Here is a 23,674-nt window from a genome sequence, read left to right as displayed (position 1 = left end):
AGGCTTGACATGTGCCCAGGGATCATTGGTTTTCTCCTTGATATGGATCCTCTTGTGTATAGTAAATTTGATACCAAAACACCTTTGTCGCGGAGCCTTTCCACGGTGCATTTTCAGTTATAATCAATCTTGAATGTTTGCTAAATGTCTTGTCAAATTCACATCTCTGAAAGGGCTCCCCTCCTGTACAAATACTCGGAAGTTTATTAAGGCTAATGCAGTGCTTTAAGAGACTTCCTCATTCACTGTAACTGAAATTCACAAAGACTAGAACATATACTAAGAGCCTTCCCGTAAGCTCTACATTTGCAAGGTTTCTCTCCAATATGAATCTTCCAGTTAACATTAAGGTAGAACACTGGCTGCTGGCCTTTCTACCAAGTGACTCTGTTTATAAAATTAAATATAAAATAAAACTATGGGAAAGCTAGAAAAAGCCATCAAGCTTCATAAAAAGTTGAAGCTTTTTAAAACAAGAGACTACTATATTTCAATTATACCGCAAGTAGATGTTAGTACATATTTAAACCCTGAATGAATTATTCACCTTTGAATAATCCATCTGAACAGTGAGTACTGCAATATTATAGAGGTAATGGAAATTACATAGAACTTCAATGTAATACTGTGCCCTTCAATCTAAATTCTGTCAATCCCTTTAATTTGCTTAAAAGTACTTAAGGCATATAAGTTTAAGAGCAGCAGATTAAATAGCTTCATTAGTATAAAAAGAAAGGGGGGAAAAAAGATGTATCTGTTCATCCTGGCATTGGACACTGTCCTCCTTAGAGATGAACACGGAGTAGGCAGAGGGAAGGAAGGAGCAGTTTCTCTGTAACACCTGGCCAAAGTAAACACCTGCTGAAAACTGGCGTCCTGAACTCAGTTTTCTGAAACCACACCGCTACCCTCTCATCCCCCACTCTCAGCAATCTTGGCCCACGAAGCGCCTCTCACCTCTCTTGGCCACGATGCTCACTGGCCGCCCACAGGCTACCACCCACACTCAACATTACTCACACAGGCAACCTCGCCACCAGGATTGCCTTGGGAAGCACACTCTGCACTGCAACTAAGGCCATGGGTGTCTCCTCCCCACCACAGTAGACAGTAAGCTGTATGAGCAGGGACCCTTTATATCCCCAGAACCTTGACAAATGTCTGGTGTGTGGAACCAATCAGTTTTTGAAGAACCTATCCTATCTGGAGTCATGCAGATACCTTCAAAATTCACTTTACAGAAAATAATTTATTTCCTAAGTATTAGAGGTTGTTTTAATTGCTTTGTTCTCTTATGTCCTAAGAAGTTTAAAAAAAAAAAAAAAGGACAGAAAAACATCAATAGCATTATATGAATAACATGATTCAGTTATTTTCCTAAGATATTTTACAATTAAAATTCTGTCAGTCACATATTAAGTGAATAAATAATATAAAGAAAAAGTTAACATCACTGTAATATGGCAATAAAAATTTTTATCTTTTTTGGTGTGTGCCATTAACCTAGGCCCATGTAACTTTAATGTCCATGAAGGGTCTCTCCCAGGAAAATGCACTTACCCTGACATCGGTAGCATCTCCATGCCTGATCATACTGGCCCAAGTGGCTGGCTCACTGCTGTTTTCAAAATAATGAAAGACCTTCAACACTCGCTCCATTGCCCCAGGGGAACGTTCCACTCCGGTACCCAGGTGAGTTTTGGTACTCGAATTTGGTGTGTGATTCAAGTTTGGGTCAAGGTAAGCAGCTGCCATTATTTTGCTAGATGCTATGTATCTGTCATACTCTAGAAGGGGGGAAAAAAGCTGTCAGTGTACCATATTTGAAATCTATTAAAATGTGGTTAAAATCTATTAAAACATGATATACTGATCCTTATATTAACAACACTGCTCTATGTTCTTCCCCTGTGGTCATGTCATATGCAGAAGGTGAGCATCGGGAGAGCAGAGACCTGACTGACCAAGATAATCGCTGTACTCTCCTGCACCCGGAGCACTACCGAATTCACGATAGCATAACAAATATTTGTTAAATTGTCTTAACAAATTAAAAGACCAGGAGTCCTATTTTAGCTCTGTCAAAAATTCACCATGTTATCTATGAACAATGTCACCTCACCGTCCACCCTTTTAAAATCATAGCCTTTAAATCTGTGGGAAAACCTCACAGGAAAGCCAAATATGTTAATTTTGCTGACTACTTCTGAAAACCTATACATGAGATGCAAGTTCTTTCTTCATACAATAAAAATGCAATGAGTGGTCATGACACATACTAGGCACTGGTGACAAAAACCCCAGAGTTAAAACCAAGTCCTCCCACTTATCCAGTCCCTCAGCAGGAGGAGAGTCAGACAAGTCACAACTGAAAATAAAACGAAACCAGAAAGCACAAACCAACCACTGTCTGGTCTGTCGGTGTGATAGGAAGACTTCCATTTGAATGTGGGGCAATAGCTTGGCCAACATGAACACTCCCACTGAGAAAAGTCAGGTTAAAAACCAGACCAACGGGGCGCCTGGGTGGCACAGCAGCTAAGCGTCTGCCTTCGGCTCAGGGCGTGATCCCGGCGTTGTGGGATCGAGCCTGACATCAGGCCCTTCTGCTATGAGCCTGCTTCTTCCTCTCCCACTCCCCCTGCTTGTGTTCCCTCTCTCGCTGGCTGTCTCTATCTCTGTCGAATAAATAAAAATCTTAAAAAAAAAAAACCAAAAAAACCAGACCAACGTTTGGAGTCCAAGATGTTGTGAGGCAACCAGGACAGCAGGGGACATAGGTGGAGACATGAAGAGACACTGAACAACAGCTGCCTCTTCCCAAAGGGCATTTGCCAATTCTGGGCCTTCAAGAGCCTGAAGATCCAAGAAAAAGCCACCAATGAGAGAGAAACCGGCTGAGCTTTTGGCAGTGAGAGACCAAGTTATGAGCATGGGGACCCTAGGACTCTGGTGAGCAGGACAGGGTGGAGAACTGAGCCACACACTCCGCTAGTTGTCCCTTTAAGATAGTTACCAATCCTGAAACCAAGCCCAAAGGGAGCCATTAGAAACTCAGTGAAGCTGAAGACAGGCAGAAGAGACTAGGAGTCCACCTGGGCCCAGCAGACAAAACGGGAACAGCATGACAGACAAACTCAATCTAATCAACAGAAAGCACTACACCCAAGCGCAATTCACCTCCGCAAGAGAAGTACCCACTAACTACGCACAGGAGGCAGTCACTAAAATTGACCACGTGGCGGGTGAAAGAGCAAGATTCAATAAATATCAAAGGACTAAAATTATTAAAAGTATATTCTGTCTCTAGCATTAAAGCTGGACAACAACAAAATAATTAAAAAATCACCAACTGTCTGGAAAAAAATCACCGTTTGGAAATTAAGCAACATATTTCAAGTAACCCATTAGCCAAAAAGAAACTCAAAGTATTCTCAATTCAACAATACAATTAAAAAGAAAGATCAATACTACATGCAGACAGAGCTGTGATTAGAATAAAATCTACGCTTTTATTATTTTTTTTAAAGACTTCATTTTTAAGTCATCTCTACACCCAGCCTGGGGCTTGAACTTACAACCCTGAGATCAAGTGTTGCACGTTCCACCTACTGAGTCAGCCTGGCGTCCCTAAGATCAATACTCTTAAATGCATGTATTAGAAATGAAGATTGGAAATTAATCATCTAAATATCCATATTTCGCAGTACAATTTGGAAGTTGAACAAAATCAAGGTTTGGTTTTTTTTTTTAACAAGAATAATGCAACTGATAGACCTCTAGCAAGACTAATCAAGGAAAAAAAAGATAAGGCGAAAACTAATGACATCAAGAATGAAGCAGAACAGTTAACAGAATGTTAATAATAGGAAGTAATGATAGAATATCAGATATTATTAAGAGAATATCATGACTATGTCAATGAACATAAAAGTTGAGATGCATACACAATTCTTTTTTAAAAGATTTTATTTATTTATTTAACAGAGAAAGAGAGAGCACAAAAGCTGGCAGAGGGGCAGAGGGAGAGGGAGAAGGAGGAGGAGGCTCCCCAGTGAGCAGGAAGCCTAGCTTGGGGCTTGATCTCAGGACCCTGGGATCAGGACCAAAGCCGAAGGCGGACACCTAACCGACGGAGCCACCCAGGTACCCTGAGATGGGGCATACACAATTCTTTGCAAAGTACAACTTAAGCCCAAGCCATTAGAAACTGCTGCTGTACGAAACCAAAACCATAAATATAAAGCCTATTTAAATAGACCTATTCCGTTAAAAATGGTCAATCTGCAATTAAAATTCTTCCCACAAAGGAATATCTGAATTCTTCCAATAATTTCAGGAAGAATAATATTAATCTTACAGAAATTCTTCCACTGAACAAATAGGGAACATTTCCCAACTTATCTTATGAAACCAGCAAAACACTGATACAAAACCAGTCAAGGACAATATGAGAAAGGGTACGAATCAATCTTTCTTATAAACACAGGTGCAAAAATCTTAAAAAAAAAAAAAGATCAGCAAATGTCATCACGCAATATTTCATAATGTATCATGACCAAGAGGGACCCGTCAGAGGAAGGCAAGGGTGGATAAACACTCAGACAGAGGTCTCTGTTTGCGGCAGTCTTCGTCACACTGTCAGAGCACGGGAGCCACCAAGACACCCTACAGCAGGTGAAAGGATAAAAAACACTGTGGTCTATCCAGGCAGTGGAATATTTAGTGCTAAAAAGCAATGAGCTACCAAACCATGAAAAGACTTGGAGGAACCTTCAATGCGTATTACTAAGTGAGAGAAGCCGATCACACTATATGATTCCAAATACATGACATTCTAGGAATGGCAAACCCACAGAGACAGTAAAAATTTCAGTGGATGCAGAGTTTGGGGGGGGCAAGGATGAAAAAGTGGAGCAAAAAGGACTTTTCGGGCAGCAAAAAGATTATGTAGGACAGTATAATGAGGATACATGTCATTATATATCTGTGCAAACCCGCAGAACGTACACCACAAGAGTGACCCTACAGTAAACCGTGGACTTCGGCGATAACTGATGTGTCCATGTAGGTTCACCAGTTATAACAGATGTACCACTCTGCTGGGGGATGCTGATAATGGGGAAGTGTAGCAAAAAGCCTCGCTTGGGACTTCTCATTCCATAGTTGAGACCTGCTCAGGCATCAGAGCTCTGACACTCAGCACACTGCCCCAGGCAGCACTGCGGGGAGGGTGGGGGAGGGGGGTGCAGGGCAGGGCTTCCTAAAACGGAATGCTAATCTCGCTGCTGACTATCGGAGCCTCGGCTCTCCCTTGAACACAGGAGATAGACACCTTTTCTGCTCTTGAAAGAAGTAGGGCAGTCCCAAGTCAGGGTGTGAGGAAACAAGGTGCTGACAAACCTTGGAGTTCAAGCTGGGCCTCACCCCACAGTCTGATATAAATACTCCATAAAATAGCACAGATGCAAGAGAGGAAGCAAAATACTCCCAGAGTTCCCTAGATGATACTCACTATAACACACCAAGATCCCACCAAGACAGCAAACTGATTCTCCTTGAAATATGCCAGCCCTTTAATAAAACTTGAGATGTCTGCCAGAACATGAGAGAAGGAGCAAAGAATGCAAACTGATACAGCTCAATTTTAAAAACTTCAGACATAAACAAGTTTGGAGAGTTTTTAAGAAGTTGGTGATGACCCTAGTTACAGTAAATCCTTAAACAAACTAGACTGCTGTAAAAACTTTCCTCTCCCAAATGTTGTTCTTTCATACAAGATTTGGGTTTCTCTTCTCATCAAGAGTCTAATCTGAATACACTAAATTTCCTATATTGATTTTACTTAACAAAGAGCTAACGTTACTTAAATATTTAATGTTATATCAATACGTGACGGCCTGTATTTTCCAAAAGTCGCTGTGAAAGTGCCTCCTGCTCCAGTGTGACTCTGCCTCTCTCTTCCACAGGTGGAGGCCACGTTCCTTCCCCTCACATCTGGGGGGGCTCCTGACTCACCTAAGAAACATCCCGCGCCAGGTATTAAGAGGCAAACTAGGTTCCCTTGGTTCTCTTGGGCTGCTCGCTCATGAAACCCAACCACATGCTACCCAGAAGCGCAAGAAGCCCGAGAACTGAGCTCCAACAACCAAAGCCTGAGCTGAGCTGCCCGCTGACAGGCAGCATCGAGTTCCGAGGCCCGTGGCAGAGCCAGCCTCCGAGTGGGCCCTCTGGCTGCCCGCTGTGCCTCCTGAGCTCCCGCCACATGGAAACAGCTGTCCCTCTGGAGTCCTGTCCAGACAACAGATTGGAACAAAATAATTCTTGTCATTTTAAGCCACTAAGTGTTGGGATGACTTGTTATCAGCAAAGATAACTAATATCGCATGGATCCCAACTAAAGGAAGCACAGGTGGTTCTCGCTTTGCACAGGAGCGTGGGGCCTACGATGACTTGACAAAAGTGGTTTGAACAGCACTTGCCTTCTTCTTCCCCTCGCTCTATGACTAAAGACACAGAGTAAGTATCTTTCCAATGCCTTGGCAAACTGTCATGCTCCTTTCTAAGTTTTGGGTCAGCCTCCATCATCGTAGCCTCGTACATTCAGTGTCAAAAGCCACCTCCGAAACCGCCTCTGCTACGAACTTTCTTGCCACGTCTCCTCCTCCGGAACATCCTCTTTTTTGTCACAACTCTCTTCCTCACTTGTCAATAAGTTCACCTTTATTTGCAAAGCTCCTCTGACCACACAACTAGAAAGTCTGGCTCCACAGCAAAGTCAACATTCCTACAGTCAGCTATGTGCTTCTGTGACCGTCTCAGTCAGAACGCTGCACGGTGACCCGCACGGCGCAGGAAGCTTCTGCCGCACCGCACACCACACACTTACACTCTCCGTTACTTCCCGCCGCACTGCTGGGATTTCTGCGTCCGCATCACCTCCAGCTGTAGCACGCAGAGCCTGCCCAAACTCCACACACCGGCTTTAAGAGCTGAAATAACTGCTGGGTCCACTGGCCAGAGTAACGCAACTAAGTCCGCTGGTTCCTGGGGCGGCTTCATGCAAGCCGAGGGCTCGGCTGCTCCCGCTCCACGGTCACCAGCTTCACAGGACCTCGGCCCGTTCGATTTCACTTCCAGTGTTACCATTTCCTGCTTCAACGCTGCAACTCATCTTTGTTGTCCAATTCCCTCCTATGATGATCCATTTTTGTAAAATGTCACAAGGGTTTATCCCTGGCAAACAAGAAGGCACCACGACTACACATTTGCTGTCTGTGTATAAACTGAGTAACAGACACAGGGTGGCCAGTCAGCAGCAGACTGGGAAAGAGCTACCGTGACCGGCCGCTGGTCACACTTCACATCTGTTGTTTCTATAGTGATCTGCAGACCAAGTCTGTACTTGATGCAATTGCCCACAGGTGATACCTGTGTTAACTAAAACGGAACCATTCTGTTGAGGACGGGCATTATTTAAGCCACAGAAACTGATATTCGTACATACTGGAACCATGCAAAGCATGGACTGCCGGCATAACAATTCAACTAATATCTTCATTACACAGACTGTTTTTTGGATTTCGGATAATATGGCAAACTATGTAAATCATTTACTTTACTTGAGATATCACTATAAAAATTTTAATGCTATATATCTGATGAAAATATTCAACATTAGACTTTAATATCAACTATAAATTAATTTCTAAGACTGCTAACACCGAGACCTTGAAAGTAATTGGTGAATAATTTTTGGAGACTTAAAAAAATTCCTAAGGAAATGAGGAATGGCAAAATATAAAGAATACAACTGTGCTGAGTTACATACAGTCTTACTTAATTCAGCCAATTTAAACATATGTTATTTGTAAAACCCACATTAACAAAGTGTTGTTAAGATGAACATGTTTTAAATCTAAAGTTAATGTGACAAGTGTAGTTAAGTCATAGCAGTTAAGTCATCATAACCTACTTGTGTTTATGTATTTATGTTTTAAAGATTTTATTTATTTACGAATGTAGGTTATGGGAGATTACTGACTCAATGAAATGATCCAATGTCAGAATCATCCGCATCCCCGAGGGGGTGGAGAAAAACAGAGGTCTAGAAGAGATATTTGAACAAATTGTAGCTGAAAACTCCCCTAATCTAGCAAGGGAAACAAACATTCGTGTCCAAGAGACAGAGAGGACCCCTCTCAAGCTCAACCACGACAAACCTACGCCACGTCACGTCATAGTGCAAATCGCAAATATTAGATCCAAGGATACAGTATTGAAAGCGGCCAGAGCAAAGAAATTTCTCACGTACCAAGGCAAAGGCATCAGAATTACGTCAGACCTGTCTACACAGACCTGGAATGAGAGAAAGGGTTGGGGGGGGGGGCATTTTAAAAGCTCTTTCAGAGAAAAACATGCAGCCAAGAATCCTTTATCCAGCAAGGCTGTCATTCAGAATTGATGGAGAAATAAAGACATTTCAGAATCGCCAGTCATTAACCAATTTCGTAACCACGAAACCAGCCCTACAGGAGATATGAAGGGGGGTTCTATAAAGGTAAAAAGGCCCCAAGAGTGATACAGAAAAGAAAGTCACAACCAATACAAACAAAGACTTTACTGGCAACATGGCATCATTAAAATTCTATCTCTCAGTTCTTAGTGCCAATGTAAATGGTTTAAATACTCCCATAAGACGCCACAGGGTTGCAGACTGGATAAAAAGAAATGACCCATCCATTTGCTGTCTACAAGAGACTCATTTCGAACCCAAAGATGCATTCAGACTGAGAGTAAGGGGATGGAGTTCACGCAAATGGACCTCAAAAGAAAGCTGGGGTAGCAATTCTCATATCAGATAGATTGGATTTTAAACTAGAGACTATAGTTAGAGATGCAGAAGGGCACTATATTGGGGCGCCTGGGTGGCACAGTGGTTAAGAGTCTGCCTTCGGTTCAGGGCGTGATCCCGGCGTTGTGGGATTGGAGCCCACATCAGGCTCCTCTGCTGTGAGCCTGCTTCTTCCTCTCCCACTCCCCCTGCTTGTGTTCCCTCTCTCACTGGCTGTCTCTATCTCTGTCAAATAAATAAATAAATAAACCTTAAAAAAAAAAAAAAAGAAGGGCACTATATTATTCTTAAAGGAAGTATTCAACAAATGGATATGACAATTATAAATATATATGCCCCCAACAGGGGAGCAGCAAGATACACAAGCCAACTCTTAACCAGAATAAAGAGACATATAGATAAAAATACATTAATAGTAGGGGACCTCAACACTCCACTATCAGAAATAGACAGAACACCCTGGCAAAAAATAAGCAAAGAATCAAAGGCTTTCAATGCCATACTCGACGAGTTGGACCTCATAGATATATATAGAACACTACACCCCAGAACCAAAGAATACTCATTCTATTCTAATGCCCATGGAACATTCTCAAGAATACACCATGTTCTGGGACACAAAACAGGTCTCAACCGATACCAAAAGATTGAAATTATCCCCTGCATATTCTCAGACCACAACGCTCTGAAATTGGAACTCAACCAGAGGAAAAATTTGGAAGAAACTCAAACACTTGGAGACTAAGAACCGTCCTGCTCAGGAATGACTCGATAAACTAGGAAATCAAAAATCAACTTAAACAATTTATGGAGACGAACGAGAATGAAAACACAACGGTCCAAAACCTATGGGATACTGCAAAGGCAGTCCTAAGGGGCAAATACACAGCCATCCAAGCCTCACTCAAAAGAATAGAAAAATCTAAAATGCAGCTTTTATATTCTCACCTCAAGAAGCTGGAACAGCAACAGAGGGACAGGCCTAATCCACTCACGAGGAAGCAGTTGACCAAAATTAGAGCAGAAATCAATCAATCAGAAACCAGAAGTACAGGAGAGCAGATCAACAGGACTAGAAGCTGGTTCTTTGAGAGAATCAATAAAATTGACAGACCACTGGCAAGACTTATCCAAAAGAAAAGAGAAAGAACCCAAATTATTAAAATTATGAATGAAAAAAGGAGAGGTCACGACCAACACCATTGAAATTGGAAGGATTATTAGAAATTTTTATCAACAGCTATATGCCAATAAACTAAGTAATCTGGAAGAGATGGAATCCTTCCTGGAAACCTATTAACTACCAAGATTGAAACAGGAAGAAATTGATTTCTTAAACAGGCCAATTAATTATGAAGAAATTGAGTCAGTGATAAACAACCTTCCAAAGAACAAAACTCCAGGCCCAGATGGTTTTCCTGGGGAATTCTACCAAACCATTCAAAGAAGAAATAATACCTATTCTCCTAAAGCTATTTCAAAAAATAGAAACAGAAGGAAAGCTACCAAACTCATTCTATGAGGCCAATATTACCTTGATCCCCAAACCAGGCAAAGACCCCCTCAAAACGGAGAATGACAGACCGATTTCCCTAATGAATATGGACGCCAAAATCCTCAACAAGATACTTACTAATAGAATCCAACAGTACATTAAAAGGATTCTCCATCATGATCAAGTGGGATTCATACCTGGGATGCAAGCGTGGTTCAATATTCGCAAATCAATCAGCGTGATACATCATATCAACAAGAAAAGACTCAGGAACCATATGATCCTCTCAATTGATGCCGAAAAAGCATTTGACAAAATACAGCATCCTTTCCTGATTAAAACCCTTCAGAGTGTAGGAATAGAGGGTACACTTCTCAATCTCATAAAAGCCATCTATGAAAAGCCTACAGCAAATATCATTCTCAATGGGGAAAAGCTGGAAGCCTTTCCCTTAAGATCAGGAACACGACAAAGATGCCCACTCTCGCCACTATTATTCAACATAGTACTAGAAGTCCTTGCAACAGCAATCAGACGACAAAAAGGGATCAAAGGTATCCAAATCGGCAAAGAAGAAGTCAAAATGTCTCTCTTCGCAGATGACATGATACTCTATATGGAAAACCCAAAAGAAGCCACTCCCAAACTATTAGAAGTTATAGAGCAATTCAGTAATGTGGCGGGATACAAAATCAATGCTCAGAAATCAGTTGCATTTCTATACACGAATAACGAGACCGAAGAAAGAGAAATGAGGGAATCCATCCCATTTACAATAGCACCAAAAACCATACGTTACCTTCAAATTAACTTAACCAGAGACGTAAAGGGCCTATATTCTAGAAACTATAAATTACTCTTGAAAGACATTGAGGAAGACAGAAAAAGATGGAAAAATATTCCATGCTCATGGATCGGAAGAATTAACATAGTTAAAATGTCCATGCTACCCAGAACAATCTACACTTTCACTGCTATCCCGATCAAAATACCGAGGACATTTTTCAAAGAACTGGAACAAATAGTCCTTAAATTTGTATAGAAACAGAAAAGGCCCCAAATCTCCAAGGAACTGTTGAAAAGGAAAAACAAAGCTGGGGGCATCACAATGCCGGATTTCGAGCTGTACTACAAAGCTGTGATCACAAAGACAGCATGGTACTGGCACAAAAACAGACACATAGACCAATGGAACAGAACAGAGAACCCAGAAATGGACCCTCGGCTCTTTGGGCAACTAATCTTTGATAAAGCAAGAAAAAACATCCGGTGGGAAAAAGACAGTCTCTTCAATAAATGGTGCTGGGAAAATTGGACAGCTACATGCAAAAGAATGAAACTTGACCACTCTCTCACACCATACACAAAAATAAACTCCAAATGGATGAAAGACCTCGATGTGAGACAGGAATCCATCAAAATTCTAGAGGGGAGCACAGGCAGCAACCTCTACAACATCGGCCAAAGCAACCTTTTTCATGACACATCCCCAAAGGCAAGAGAAACAAAAGATAAAATGAACTTATGGGACTTCATCAAGATAAAAAGCTTCTGCACAGCCAAGGAAACAGTCAAAAAAACTAAGAGGCAGCCCACAGAATGGGAGAATATATTTACAAGTGACACTACAGATAAAGGACTGGTATCCAAGATCTACAAAGAACTTCTCAAACTCAATACACGAGAAACAAATAAACAAATCAAAAAATGGGCAGAAGATATGAACAGACACTTTTCCAATGAAGACATACAAATGGCTAACAGACACATGAAAAAATGTTCAAAATCATTAGCCATCAGGGAAATTCAAATCAAAACCACACTGAGATACCACCTTACGCCAGTTAGAATGGCAAAAACTGACAAGGCAAGAGACAACAATTGTTGGAGAGGATGTGGAGAAAGGGGATCCCTCCTACATTGTTGGTGGGAATGCAAGTTGGTACAGCCACTCTGGAAAACAGTGTGGAGGTCCCTTAAAAAGTTAAAAATTGAGCTACCCTATGATCCAGCCATTGCACTACTGGGTGTTTACACCAAAGATACAGACGTAGTGAAGAGAAGGGCCATATGCACCCCAATGTTCATAGCAGCAATGTCCACAATAGCTAAATCGTGGAAGGAGCCGAGATGCCCTTCAACCGATGACTGGATTAAGAAGTTGTGGTCCATATATACAATGGAATATTACTCAGCTATCAGAAAGAACGAATTCTCAACATTTGCTGCAACATGGACGGCACTGGAGGAGATAATGCTAAGTGAAATAAGTCAAGCAGAGAAAGACAACTATCATATGATTTCTCTCATCTATGGAACATAAGAACTAGGATGATCAGTAGGGGAAGAAAGGGATAAAGGAAGGGGGGGGTAATCAGAAGGGGGAATGAAACATGAGAGACTATGGATATGAGAAACAAACTGAGGGCCTCAGAGGGGAGGGGGGTGGGGGAATGGAATAGACCGGTGATGGGTAGTAAGGAGGGCACGTATTACATGGTGCACTGGGTGTTATACGCAACTAATGAATCATCGAGCCTTACATCAGAAACCGGGGATGTACTGTATGGTGACTAACATAATAAAATAAACAAATCATTAAAAAAAATAAAAATTTTATTTATTTGACAGAAAGAGAGAGAGAGCACAGCAGGGGGAGGAGGAGGGGGTAGGGGCACAGGGGAGAGACAGAAGCAGACCCTGATGTGAGGCTCTATCCCAAAACCCGGAGACCATGACCTGAGCCGAAGGCAGACCAACTGAGCCACCCAGGTGCCCCCACTTGTATATATTTAAACTCAGAAACAGAGAGGTGGCCACTGGCCAACACTGTCATCTATAAAAGGAGGAAAACCTAGAAACAATCAGAAATAATCTTTTCCATGGATCCAATTAGCACACCTAAAACAAATATGAAAGAGATTCTATCTTGGGATCCAGATGGAAAACTGATCTTTTCCTTTCTGAATATTATAGTAACTTTCTACATTGGACATTTCTAACATTGCTAAACCCTTCTCATTTTTTGTACTTGACAAAAACCAAAACTATACAACTGCTTTGTCAATTTAGAATATTAAAAATAATTAAGGCATACCCTGTGCTGGATTTCCTAAATTTTTTTAAAGATGTATTTATTTATTTGAGAGAGGGAGGGAAGGGGAGGGAGGGAAACATGTGAGCAGGGTGGGGAGAGGGCAGAGGGAGAGAGAGGATCTCACACAGACTCCCTGCTGAGTGCAGAGCCCAACAAGAGGAGGGATGCAGGACTCATTGCCGGGCTCAATCCCATGACCCATGAGACCATGAACTTAGCGGAAACCAAGGGCTGGACATTCAACCATCTGAGCCACCCAGGTGCCCCTGGATTTCTAAACTTCTGATTGCTATGTTACGGAAGCCACCTCTGTGAGCTCGGGTGGCTGCACTGATGGCTCTAACAGGCATATGTCCTCCCATTTAAAGCCTGAAGCCTGTACTAACACCTGTGAAGGTAAAAGGAGAATCCCGGAGGCCCTACACACAACAAGCAGGTCTTATGTTTCTACTATTTCCGGTATCATGAAACAGTTGTCCAGTTCGATTTAATGAAGCCAGAAGGACTTCAATCAGATAACCCAACTGACCCTACCAAAACTCACAGATACTAGACATCTTTATCTTATGTTGGCTCAGTCTACTAACCAGTTCAGTGACCGTTCCAGTCCTCTCTGCCCTCCTACTATCTTTCCCTTTCCCTGTCTTTCCAAAACAAGCACATTAGCGGACAATCTGTCCAACTGTCTATTTGATTCTCTACCCCTACAACTTTCTAACAAGGACCTTAGAACTGAAGCTAGGAACACAAATGGTACTGTACTTCACCCCAAATCTAAGAATCACATTTCCTTTCACCTCCGATACCAGAATATTATTAACCCCAAGACACCTAAACTAGGCTCCAGGCGCCACTAACTAACCAACAATACTGGTATTTCCCTGAGCCCCAACGGAGCTCAGGGACTCTGAGGAATCGGGAGAACACGTGACCCCGAGGATCAACAGTCTGGGCCAGCAGCCTTCCTCAGAGAACTACACCGACACTAGTATGGCTCTATTTAAATTCTCTCAGGGTATCTGTATGCCCCACCGAGACCAATTTAATTACAGACTGACTGTTAAAAGCCAGGTATCACATGCAATAGATGTATATCCTCTCAAAACATAACCACCCAACTATTCTTTGTGGAATCAGGTGATCGCCCCCAGCATACCTGATCAAATGAACTCTGCAGTTCCTTGTATTTAGTAACGGTCGGAGGGTCTGAAAACCTGTAGTTCCCCGGTCTGTAGGAGGGTCTCTATGCTGGCTAGGAGCTCCCAGCCGAGAGCACGGGACCATGTTACCGGTAGCTACGGCCCACGGAACACGACACCAGCCCAAGCTCTAAGGGCTCACCTCACCAGCAAAAGTTCATCGGCTCACAGGCTTAGATGTTATAGTCATTCTCGACCATTCACTGGATAGCCAAGGCGGAACTGTACAACAGGTATACTGGGTCAATAATTTAGAAAAGGGGAAATAACTGACGGATACGAGGGGGAAAAAAAGTCCACTTTGTTATCCAAGACGGACCAACCTGATCCAAGAGACTTTTTCTCTCAGGCCTTAAGCGAACTAGAAAACCAGCCATAATGAAGGTTCCCCCAGTTTCTCGTGACTGTTGTGTTAGCATCTTCTTCTGTGTTAGGTAGCTAGATATTTAAATATTGTAACAAAGCCACTGTGCTGAGCTAAGATCCAATTAACGCTACAGTAACAAAAGGAACCGAAATGGATAAAAAGGTGGTCTGGAGAAACCATGATGAGGAAAATGGCCCAGAAGTGGCCTAACTAAAGAAGAAGGGCCTCCAAGAGGCCACTAGCCGAAGTCACCCAATAGAGGAACATGTCACGCACACTGCACTGTTTCTAGGAGCACCCGCAGGGAACTGAGGCTGCCTCCCAGACGCCATCCATGTGCTCCAAGCAAACTTCGATAAACTGCAGCCAATCAGCCAGAGGTCAGATCAAGACACAAATGTAAAGGTGCTGCTTAATAATTTCCATCTTCTCTATTCTAACAGAACAATAACATTTAGTGATATGAATGCTGAAACAAACTGGCCTATCCATACAACAGAGCAGAAGAGCATTCAGCCATAACAAGGACAAAGTCCTGGTACCACTACACCATGGATAAACCTTGACGTCATTGGGATAAGTCAAAGAAGCCAGACAAAAGGCCGTATGTTGTAGGATCCATTTATATGACAATCCCAGAAGAGGCAAATCCAAGGGGACAGAAAGCAGGTACGTGCTTGCCAGAGGCTGGAGGGAGGGAGATGAGGAGTGCCTGGCTATGGGTATTGGGTCTCTTTTTGGGGTGACGGAGCCGGACAGCGGCGATGGTCGCACAACCCTGTGTGTATACTTAAAACCACATGGAGAATTTCATGTCACATGTGAAATTCTGTTATGTGAAATTTATCTCCATTTTTAAAATTTATTTTTTTTAAGTATAGTTTTTCTATGGCTCCAAAATCTTAAACACCAACAATGCTAATAAGCGTGGCAAAGATGTGGAGCAAATAGAGCTTTTCTATGCTGGTAGCTGGGCTATAATCTGATACAGGCATGTCGGAAACGATCTCTGCTACAGCTGGAGAGCACCGGGACACACACTACAAGCAGCCACTTCACTCTTAGGTACATGCCGAAGAGACACCCAGGCGCAGGGCCACCAGAAGACGCATGCAGGGGGCGCCTGGGTAGCGCAGCGTTTAAGCATCTGCCTTCGGCTCAGGGCATGATCCCAGCGTTCTGCGTTCGAGCCCCACATCGGGCTCCTTCGCTAAGAGCCTGCTTCTTCCTCTCCCACTCCCCCTGCTTGTGTTCCCTCTCTCGCTGTCTCTGTCAAAAATAAATAAAATCTTTAAAAAAAAAAAAAAAGACGACGACGACGCATGCAGTATTCATAGCTGCGCCATTCACATAGCTCAAAACTGGAAACAACCCAACCATCCATCAATAATAAAACAAACTGTGGTATATTCTTAAATGGAATACTATATAGCAATGAAAAATGAGGAAGTGCTACATGCAACAACTTGGATGAATTTCACGGACATTATGATAAATAGGCAAAACAGAGTCATGGTGACAGAAATCAAAATGTTGGTCACCTTCCCAGGGATATTGATTGAAAGGAACCATGAGGGAGGCTGCTGGGGCTGGTGACGTTGTAAACACTGATATGGAAGGTAGTAGTTAAACCTATACCAGGATACACAAGATGTATGCATTTTACAGTACACACACACACACACACACACATTTATTTACAAAATGAGAACAAAAATTTTTCCCAGAAGACAAATGACCAAAAGCAACATGCCATGCCAAATGCACTGGCTAAAATCAACTGCCTGAGCCACAATTATCAACCTAACAAAGAAACGATTCACGTGGGCACATTTCATAAACGGCAACTGTTCTTGATTTTTACGTTTCTGCCTAGGCCTCTCTTCTAATTGTACATGAACATGTTATTGTGCAAAACAGGTAAAATGAATGATGCTTGCAAATACCAAATTACCATTCATTTACCATCTTCTATGAAAGGAGTTCTTTACACACGTACTGACATACATATGACAGAGATCTTTGAGAATCTGTTGAAAAATATGAACATTTTCAAGAGAAAATGCATATACATTAAAACACACAAAATTTTGTATATGATTGAAAAGTTCATGGATCCCCTAAAACTCAAACTTGGACCCCAGCTCTAAGACCAACAGTCCAATCAACGGAGGCAAATGTCTGCCACTGCCAACACTCATTACAAACAAAATTACTACTTCCTGGGTGACTCTACATGCAAGGAAGACATAGGTCATCTCGGTTAATTTCATTTCCACCTCAACTGCTAGAGGTGGGTGGTGCTTGCCTGGTTACAGCGACATAAAAGTCTAAGATGAAAGACGCTGCATGTTCCAAGGACATAAGTCTCCTCCATGGCCAGGTGGTGACAGTGTGACACTGGGGCTCTGAAGTCCTTTCAGTTAAGGTACACCATACATCTAAACACTAGGGAGCCCTTTCACCCCCACCTAACAATGTTCTCTGCCCCTGAAACCCTCGACCTGGGGGAAGCAGCCCACTTTCATCAGTATGCACACATGCGTGTGCACACACACAACTACTGTAGTCCCCACACTAGGAGTAAAAGAGTGTACCCTGATGGGTGCGGCACATCTTGTCACACCTATGGCAGGAAAGGCCAGAGAAATCTGGCACATCCTGGAACGGGGCTTCCTACTGCAGCTTCCCCGCGACTGACTGGCAATGGGAAGAAGAAGGCAGGAAGACATCTTTTTCCTTATCACTCAATCAATGGTAGCTAACGTGATGAAAAGAAATAGAGGAAGTATGGCCAGATGGAATGGGTGGACGGCCGGTGGGAGCCTGGATTGGTGTGTCTGTGTCACACGACAGGACCCCCAGGTTTCCTGGAAATCACAGCAGTAAGGGCTGTCCCCTTAAAGCCAGGCTGAGGAGGTCCATGCCTGGTTCCTAATTACTTCTACTGAGCACATCAATCAATGATACACATTCTCGAGCACATCTTTGTTACTAATTGCAAATCTCCCAGAGAAAAGAAACACAGCTAAAGTATTTTTCTATAATATTACTTTATAATTGAATTATATGTTTAAAAATGTAAAATAAAACAGAGTTAATGCAGGCGTTCAAAATCCATGCAGAAAACGTACATTAACTAATTCCTCCAGCACTGCAACATTTCTGAGCTTGTATCTATCATTGTGCATACTGCATCCAAACACTTTCCTTACAAAGAAACTATCTCAATACGAGGCCTTCGAAGAGCAGAAAAATCACGCTTGTAGCCGGGGGCAGGGTGCTCCTCCGGAACCTCTTCTCTACAGGCGTGAGCACTTGGCCTACACCGGCTTCAAGCACCCACGTTCTCCTCGCCATGTTCCACAGCCGTACTCCAGAGCAGTCTTCCCTAACAGGGCTCTCATGCTTCCCCCACTTCCTTGCTACCTCCTGTTCTTAGTAATGGTTCAAGCTTGGCTCCTGGATCCCCTGTGATGAGCCCTGCTAGGCAATGCGCCCTGTACTGGATCCCTGAGCCCTGGGAGGGTTACAGATGCTGAAGCGTCATGTCTGTTCCCCTGAAAGCACTTTCCAACTTGAAAGAGGTGTGACAACAGCGCCTAGCCCTCTGTGATGTCTAGAGACAGACAGGGAAAGCTCCTTGTTACCAGAGGAAACGAAGAAGCTGCACCCAGTGGGCTAGGAGGTAAACCGAGAGGCTGAGAGACCAAGTCAAGGAAGGAGGTGCCAAACGCACGACCTGGTCAAAGGAAGAACCTCTCTCTGCACCCCAGTGCAGTGATGGGGGGAGGAAATGCCTGCTGAGAGGGAGTTCCACAGAGCTTATAAAGAAAGGAGGTGCAGGCAGGACATGCAAGGAACTCATGGCATTTTGCTGAAAAGGGAGAATGCAGACATGGGGACCCACCTGCAGAGAAGGCAGGGACTTCTGCTGGCCCTGTGCATGCCACATGAAAGCCACACAACAGATATACCAACTGGAAACAGGTCAGGTCAGGTTTTGCAGATGTTCACTGAATACATGACTAAAATCTCACTGTACTCGAACACAGTATATACTCAGCCTCTACTAAATAAGAAAAAACCTGGGGCGCCTGGCTGGCTCAATCTGTAGAGCATGAGACTCGAACTCAGGGTTGTGAGTTCAAGGCCCACATCGGGGGTAGTGTTTACTTAAAAAAAAAAAAAAAAGGCAAAATTGAGTCTAGTATTACAAGATAAAAAACAAAAAGCCTTTTACTTAATATTGCCAATGTGCTAGCCACCTAAGCAGTTTTTTATATACATTACTCACTTAATGTAATCCCGATACAAATCCTAACAAGTACACATTAACCCTCCCAACACAGGAGAGAAAAACGAAGACATAAAAATGAGGGAGGAGCAGGGTCTGGATGGACCACCCTCCTCAATAAGCAGCTAGAAAACTGCACAGAACATGGGAAGCAGCTGCTTTTACCCCGACACACGCAGCACCTCACCATGACCTCTGAAGGAGGGGACAGATGGAGTGAGACCTGGCTCTCTGCCAGGGGGCAGTTTCTGGACAGCAGCACAGGGACGGTAACCCAAACAGAGCCTGATGAGCTCAAGAAGAACAGAGAGGCAGGACAACTAGAATTTGCCAGAAGTCGTGCAGAGAAAAAGTTCCAAATTCTCCATGGAACTCCCCTTGAACATTTGGGTATTTGAATTCATTCGTTCATTAAAATAGTCCTGTCCAGTGGTTCACAAAGAAAAAATTAATGTTTTTAATGGGCTTGGATCATCATCTTAACATTTCAGTCTCTTAAAACTAACTCCAGAACTTAGTGTGAAAAATTAAGTTAGGAGGGACTACGGTATCACGGTGCTGAGACAGAGGTCTGGGCTGGCTTCAAATCCAGCTCCACGAACATGCGGTTAACATGCCAACAGGACATTTAACCTAGTTGTGAACACCAGTGTGCTGACAGCAGGACAGCAGTGACTTCACAGGACTATCACACGGATTGAATATAAAAACATATACAAAGACAATGTGATCTAGAATGTGCTACATACACAACGAGGAAGCCAATGCCAATGATTCATTTGGTCATGAACACTTGTCCACCAGGCAGCAGGAACTGATGTGCTCGGTCTGAGGGTCTGATCTGCAACCCCACCCCACACGGCAGCTCCCAGGAGTAGCCTCATCTGGGGGCGCAGACAGTGAGCGGCTGCACGACTTGCCCCAGACCCTGCGACTCCCTGTGCTGGCTCACAGTCTGTCTTTCCCTTCCGCACTAGACACCCGCCAATCCGAGGACGGTCCACGGACTAGCAGCACAGGCATCCTATCATCAAGAGGCTGTAAGAGCCCTACCACAAACCTACTTAAGAAGAGTCTGTGCTTTAGAGACGCCTCGGGGGGGGCTCAGTTGGTGAAACATCTGCCTTTGGCTCAGGTCATGGTCCCGGGGTCCTGGGATCGAGCCTGGAGTCAGGTGCCCTGCTCGGCGGGCTGCTTCTGCCTCTCCCCTCTACTTGTGCTCTCGCTTGTGTGCTTACTCTCTCCAATAAATAAAATCTTAAAAAAAAAAAAAAAAAGAATCTGTACTTCAACAAAACTACCATGAGATCCCTATGCAAGTTTTGTCTGGGAGCCACAACATTAGGTACCTGTATCAAAACAAAGAAACGTTCTAATTTTCTTTACTGTATTTATTTACTTCCCACCTACTCATTCATCCCCTCGCCCCAACCAAAACGTATTATAGTAGACTATAAGGTGCTTTCCTGGGCATCAGGGTATCAGGACAGACTGATACTAGGAAAGAGACAGACTGGTCATCAGGACAGAGCAGGACACAGGAAATAGCCCCTGCCCCTATGGCCCTTATAAGAAAGACCAGCACAGACAAGTACATGAAGAACATGGTGTTAGGGGTGATGCCGGGAAAACAGGTACCGCCCAGACATGGGGCATGGTCGAGTTCCTAGAATATGAGTTCCAAGCCGGGATCTTGAGAATGGGTACGTCTAAAGTTACACCCAACAAAAGACATGGCTGCAGGTGTATGTTAGTGATCCAGGGAGTCAATGCAAAGGTCAACACGGCTTTAATTCAAACAGCAGAGAAGCTAGACAAGGCCCAGCTCCAGAGGCAGGTGGGGAGCCTGAACGGTCTTAGGATTTGCACCTGGGCAGCAATTAAGCCCATACAGACCAATCTGAAAGCTTCTGTTATAATCCTGACAGCACTAACTATGGCTCAAGAAGTGGAAAGATTTGAGAGCTATAAAAAAATCAAGAGGACAGGGAGTGACTAGATTGCCCACATACAATTAAAGGAAAGTCAGCAACCATTTTTCTTGCTCAGGTAACTGAGTGGAAAAGTGATACCATTCCATGGAGATATAGAACACAAGAGGGGCAGAAACTGTCAGAGGAATGAGGATGAGCAAGAAACAGAAGAGTTACTTCGGTTTGGTATTTGTTACTGGGAACAATACAGCCCCACATGCCTGAACTCATGCGAATAGAGATGCTTCCTGCTTGGAGTCAAGGAGTGGGGAGCAGGGAGCTGGACTTCTGGAAGCTAACTCTGGGAAACGGAATAAGGCTTGGTGGACCCCATCTGCTCTCAGGCTGGGGGGTGAAGGGGGAGGCATCTGATATTCTGACTGGGGCACTTTGAAGTCTTTCAAAAAAACCCTATAATTTCACAGCTATAACAGAGTCTTTGTACTCCTAAGAAAGAGACGTAAATTTACCTTTGGGAAAATATTTCCATAGGTTCTTTCTTTGGCGAGCATTTTGCAAAAGCAAAACAGCATAATGACAAAGACTCCCAATGTGGAGTTAAACTGCTGTGCCTAATAAAAGAGCAATTTCCCTACTATACAAACACTGACCTGGACCTCATCATGGTAAAAGCTGCTCCTGAGACAGGAAGGTTTGCATCTAGACTCAGGGCTTCCAGAGGTTTCTGTAGGTAATTGTTGATGCAACATTACCATGCCAGGACTGTTCTAAAAACTTAAAAATGAAATAATTTAATCCTCATAATAACCTTATTTTGGGGGGCGCCTGGGTGGCTCAGTAAGTTAAGTGTCTGCCTTCGGCTCAGGTCATGATCCAGGGTTCTGGGATCAAGTCCCACATCGGCAAGGAGCCTGCTTCTCCCTCTGCCTGTCCCTCCCCCTGCTTGGGTTCTCTCTCTCTCTCTGACAAAATAAATAAAATCTTAAAAACAAAACAAAGCAAAAGACCTTCTTTTTCCCCACCTTCCACATGTGGGAACAGAGAGAAGTGACCCGCCCAAGGCCACATGCCTCCTACATGAGCCTCACAGCCAGGCAGTCTACCTCAAGACTGGGCTCTTGCTTGCCAAGCCCTGCTGCTGCTGGATTCCCATCCTCTCTTGAAAACACTGTCACTGGCGGGTCTCACTCCTGCGTGGCAACACACAGTGGAGTGGCAACAGGTATTCGCCCATCATGTTGTTACCACACACCCCTGTCCTGGGCCAAGGGTCAGCTGGATATGCTATTGCTACTGCCCGCTTTTCCATGGCCACAATGCTTCATGTAGTCATCCAGCCATGCCTGTCCCCCAGGGGCAAATGAATGTGCCACACCACCCTTAGATTAGTTAAGTTGAAAATACTTACTTTACCAAGTACTAGGCTAGGCACTGGAACAGATGTGTGGATATATATATATGACCCTACCCTGCAGAGCTCTCAGCCTAGTCAAGGGAGATACACACATGTGACTAATTACAACTGTAATAAATATTACTAAAAAATGGCAAGAGTAGGAAGAGTTGTAAAGGAAGAGACCTCACCCCTTCCACAGTTAGAACGTCACAGCTGCACAGGTGCCGCAAGGCCGCAAGGAGGCTGTCTTGCCACGGGAAGGGCGGAGGAGGAGAGGCCCAAGGGGTAGCCACGGGGCTTCAGTATCCAGGAACCTGCAATCTGGAAACCCTTACCCTTTGCTTCCAGAAAATGTCCTTGTATCAGATCTTTGATGATTTAATCCTTTTGTCTTTTTCTACAACTCTTATTATTTGGATGTTGGACCTTCTCAACTCATCATCCTACTTGCTTTCTTTTCTCCCTCATTTTTCTTTCCTACACATGTTCTGAGAGATATCTTCCACATTATTTCCCACTGCTCTTACTGAGTTTATGTCTACTTTGGTGCTTTCAATTTTCCTCTTCTTTGAATGCACTTTTTGAAAGAATTCTAGGGGTGCCTGGGTGACGCAGCTGGTTAAAGCATCTGACTTTTGGTTTTGGCTCAGGTCGTGATCTCAGGGCTGTCGGAGCGAGCCCTGCGTCAGGCTCTGCGCCCAGCAGCAGAGTCTGCTTGGGACTCTCTCCACCTCTCCCTTTGCCAACCCCCCAAAAATAAATAAATAAATCCTAAAAAGAAAAAAAAAAAAGGATTCTGTTGGTCTTTCATGGATGCAGTTCTACTGACATTTAAATTTTTTATCTTCTTTTAGCTTCTTTCTGCTTGTGGTTTCCTCTTTGTTACTCAAAACTGTTTTCTCTCTCTGTTTTGGCTTCACATTTTGAAAGCAAAGGCTGTCTTTATTTTTTTTATCGAAATATAATTGGCATACAACAAATTAGTATTAGGTGTACATGTAATGATTTGACATTTGTATACAATATGAAATGATC

The 23,674-nt window shown here is 43.5% G+C and overlaps 1 protein-coding gene across 1 annotated transcript in view; it reads right to left on the bottom strand.

Moving 5' to 3' along the window:
• The window catches only part of LOC125281394 (focal adhesion kinase 1-like), a 55,423-nt gene that overhangs the window by 8,788 nt on the left and 22,961 nt on the right, over positions 1 to 23,674 (bottom strand). The window contains exon 4 of the mRNA XM_057312746.1: positions 1,561 to 1,787. Coding sequence (XP_057168729.1) covers positions 1,561 to 1,755 — 195 coding nt within the window. The 5' untranslated portion in view covers positions 1,756 to 1,787. The remainder of the gene's footprint in view (positions 1 to 1,560; positions 1,788 to 23,674) is intronic.

The sequence above is a fragment of the Ursus arctos genome, unplaced genomic scaffold, assembly GCF_023065955.2.
Source record: "Ursus arctos isolate Adak ecotype North America unplaced genomic scaffold, UrsArc2.0 scaffold_16, whole genome shotgun sequence".
NCBI classification, from domain to species: Eukaryota; Metazoa; Chordata; class Mammalia; order Carnivora; family Ursidae; genus Ursus; species Ursus arctos.
Note: the sequence above shows the minus strand (reverse complement) of the source record. Positions and strands in the feature narration are given on the sequence as shown.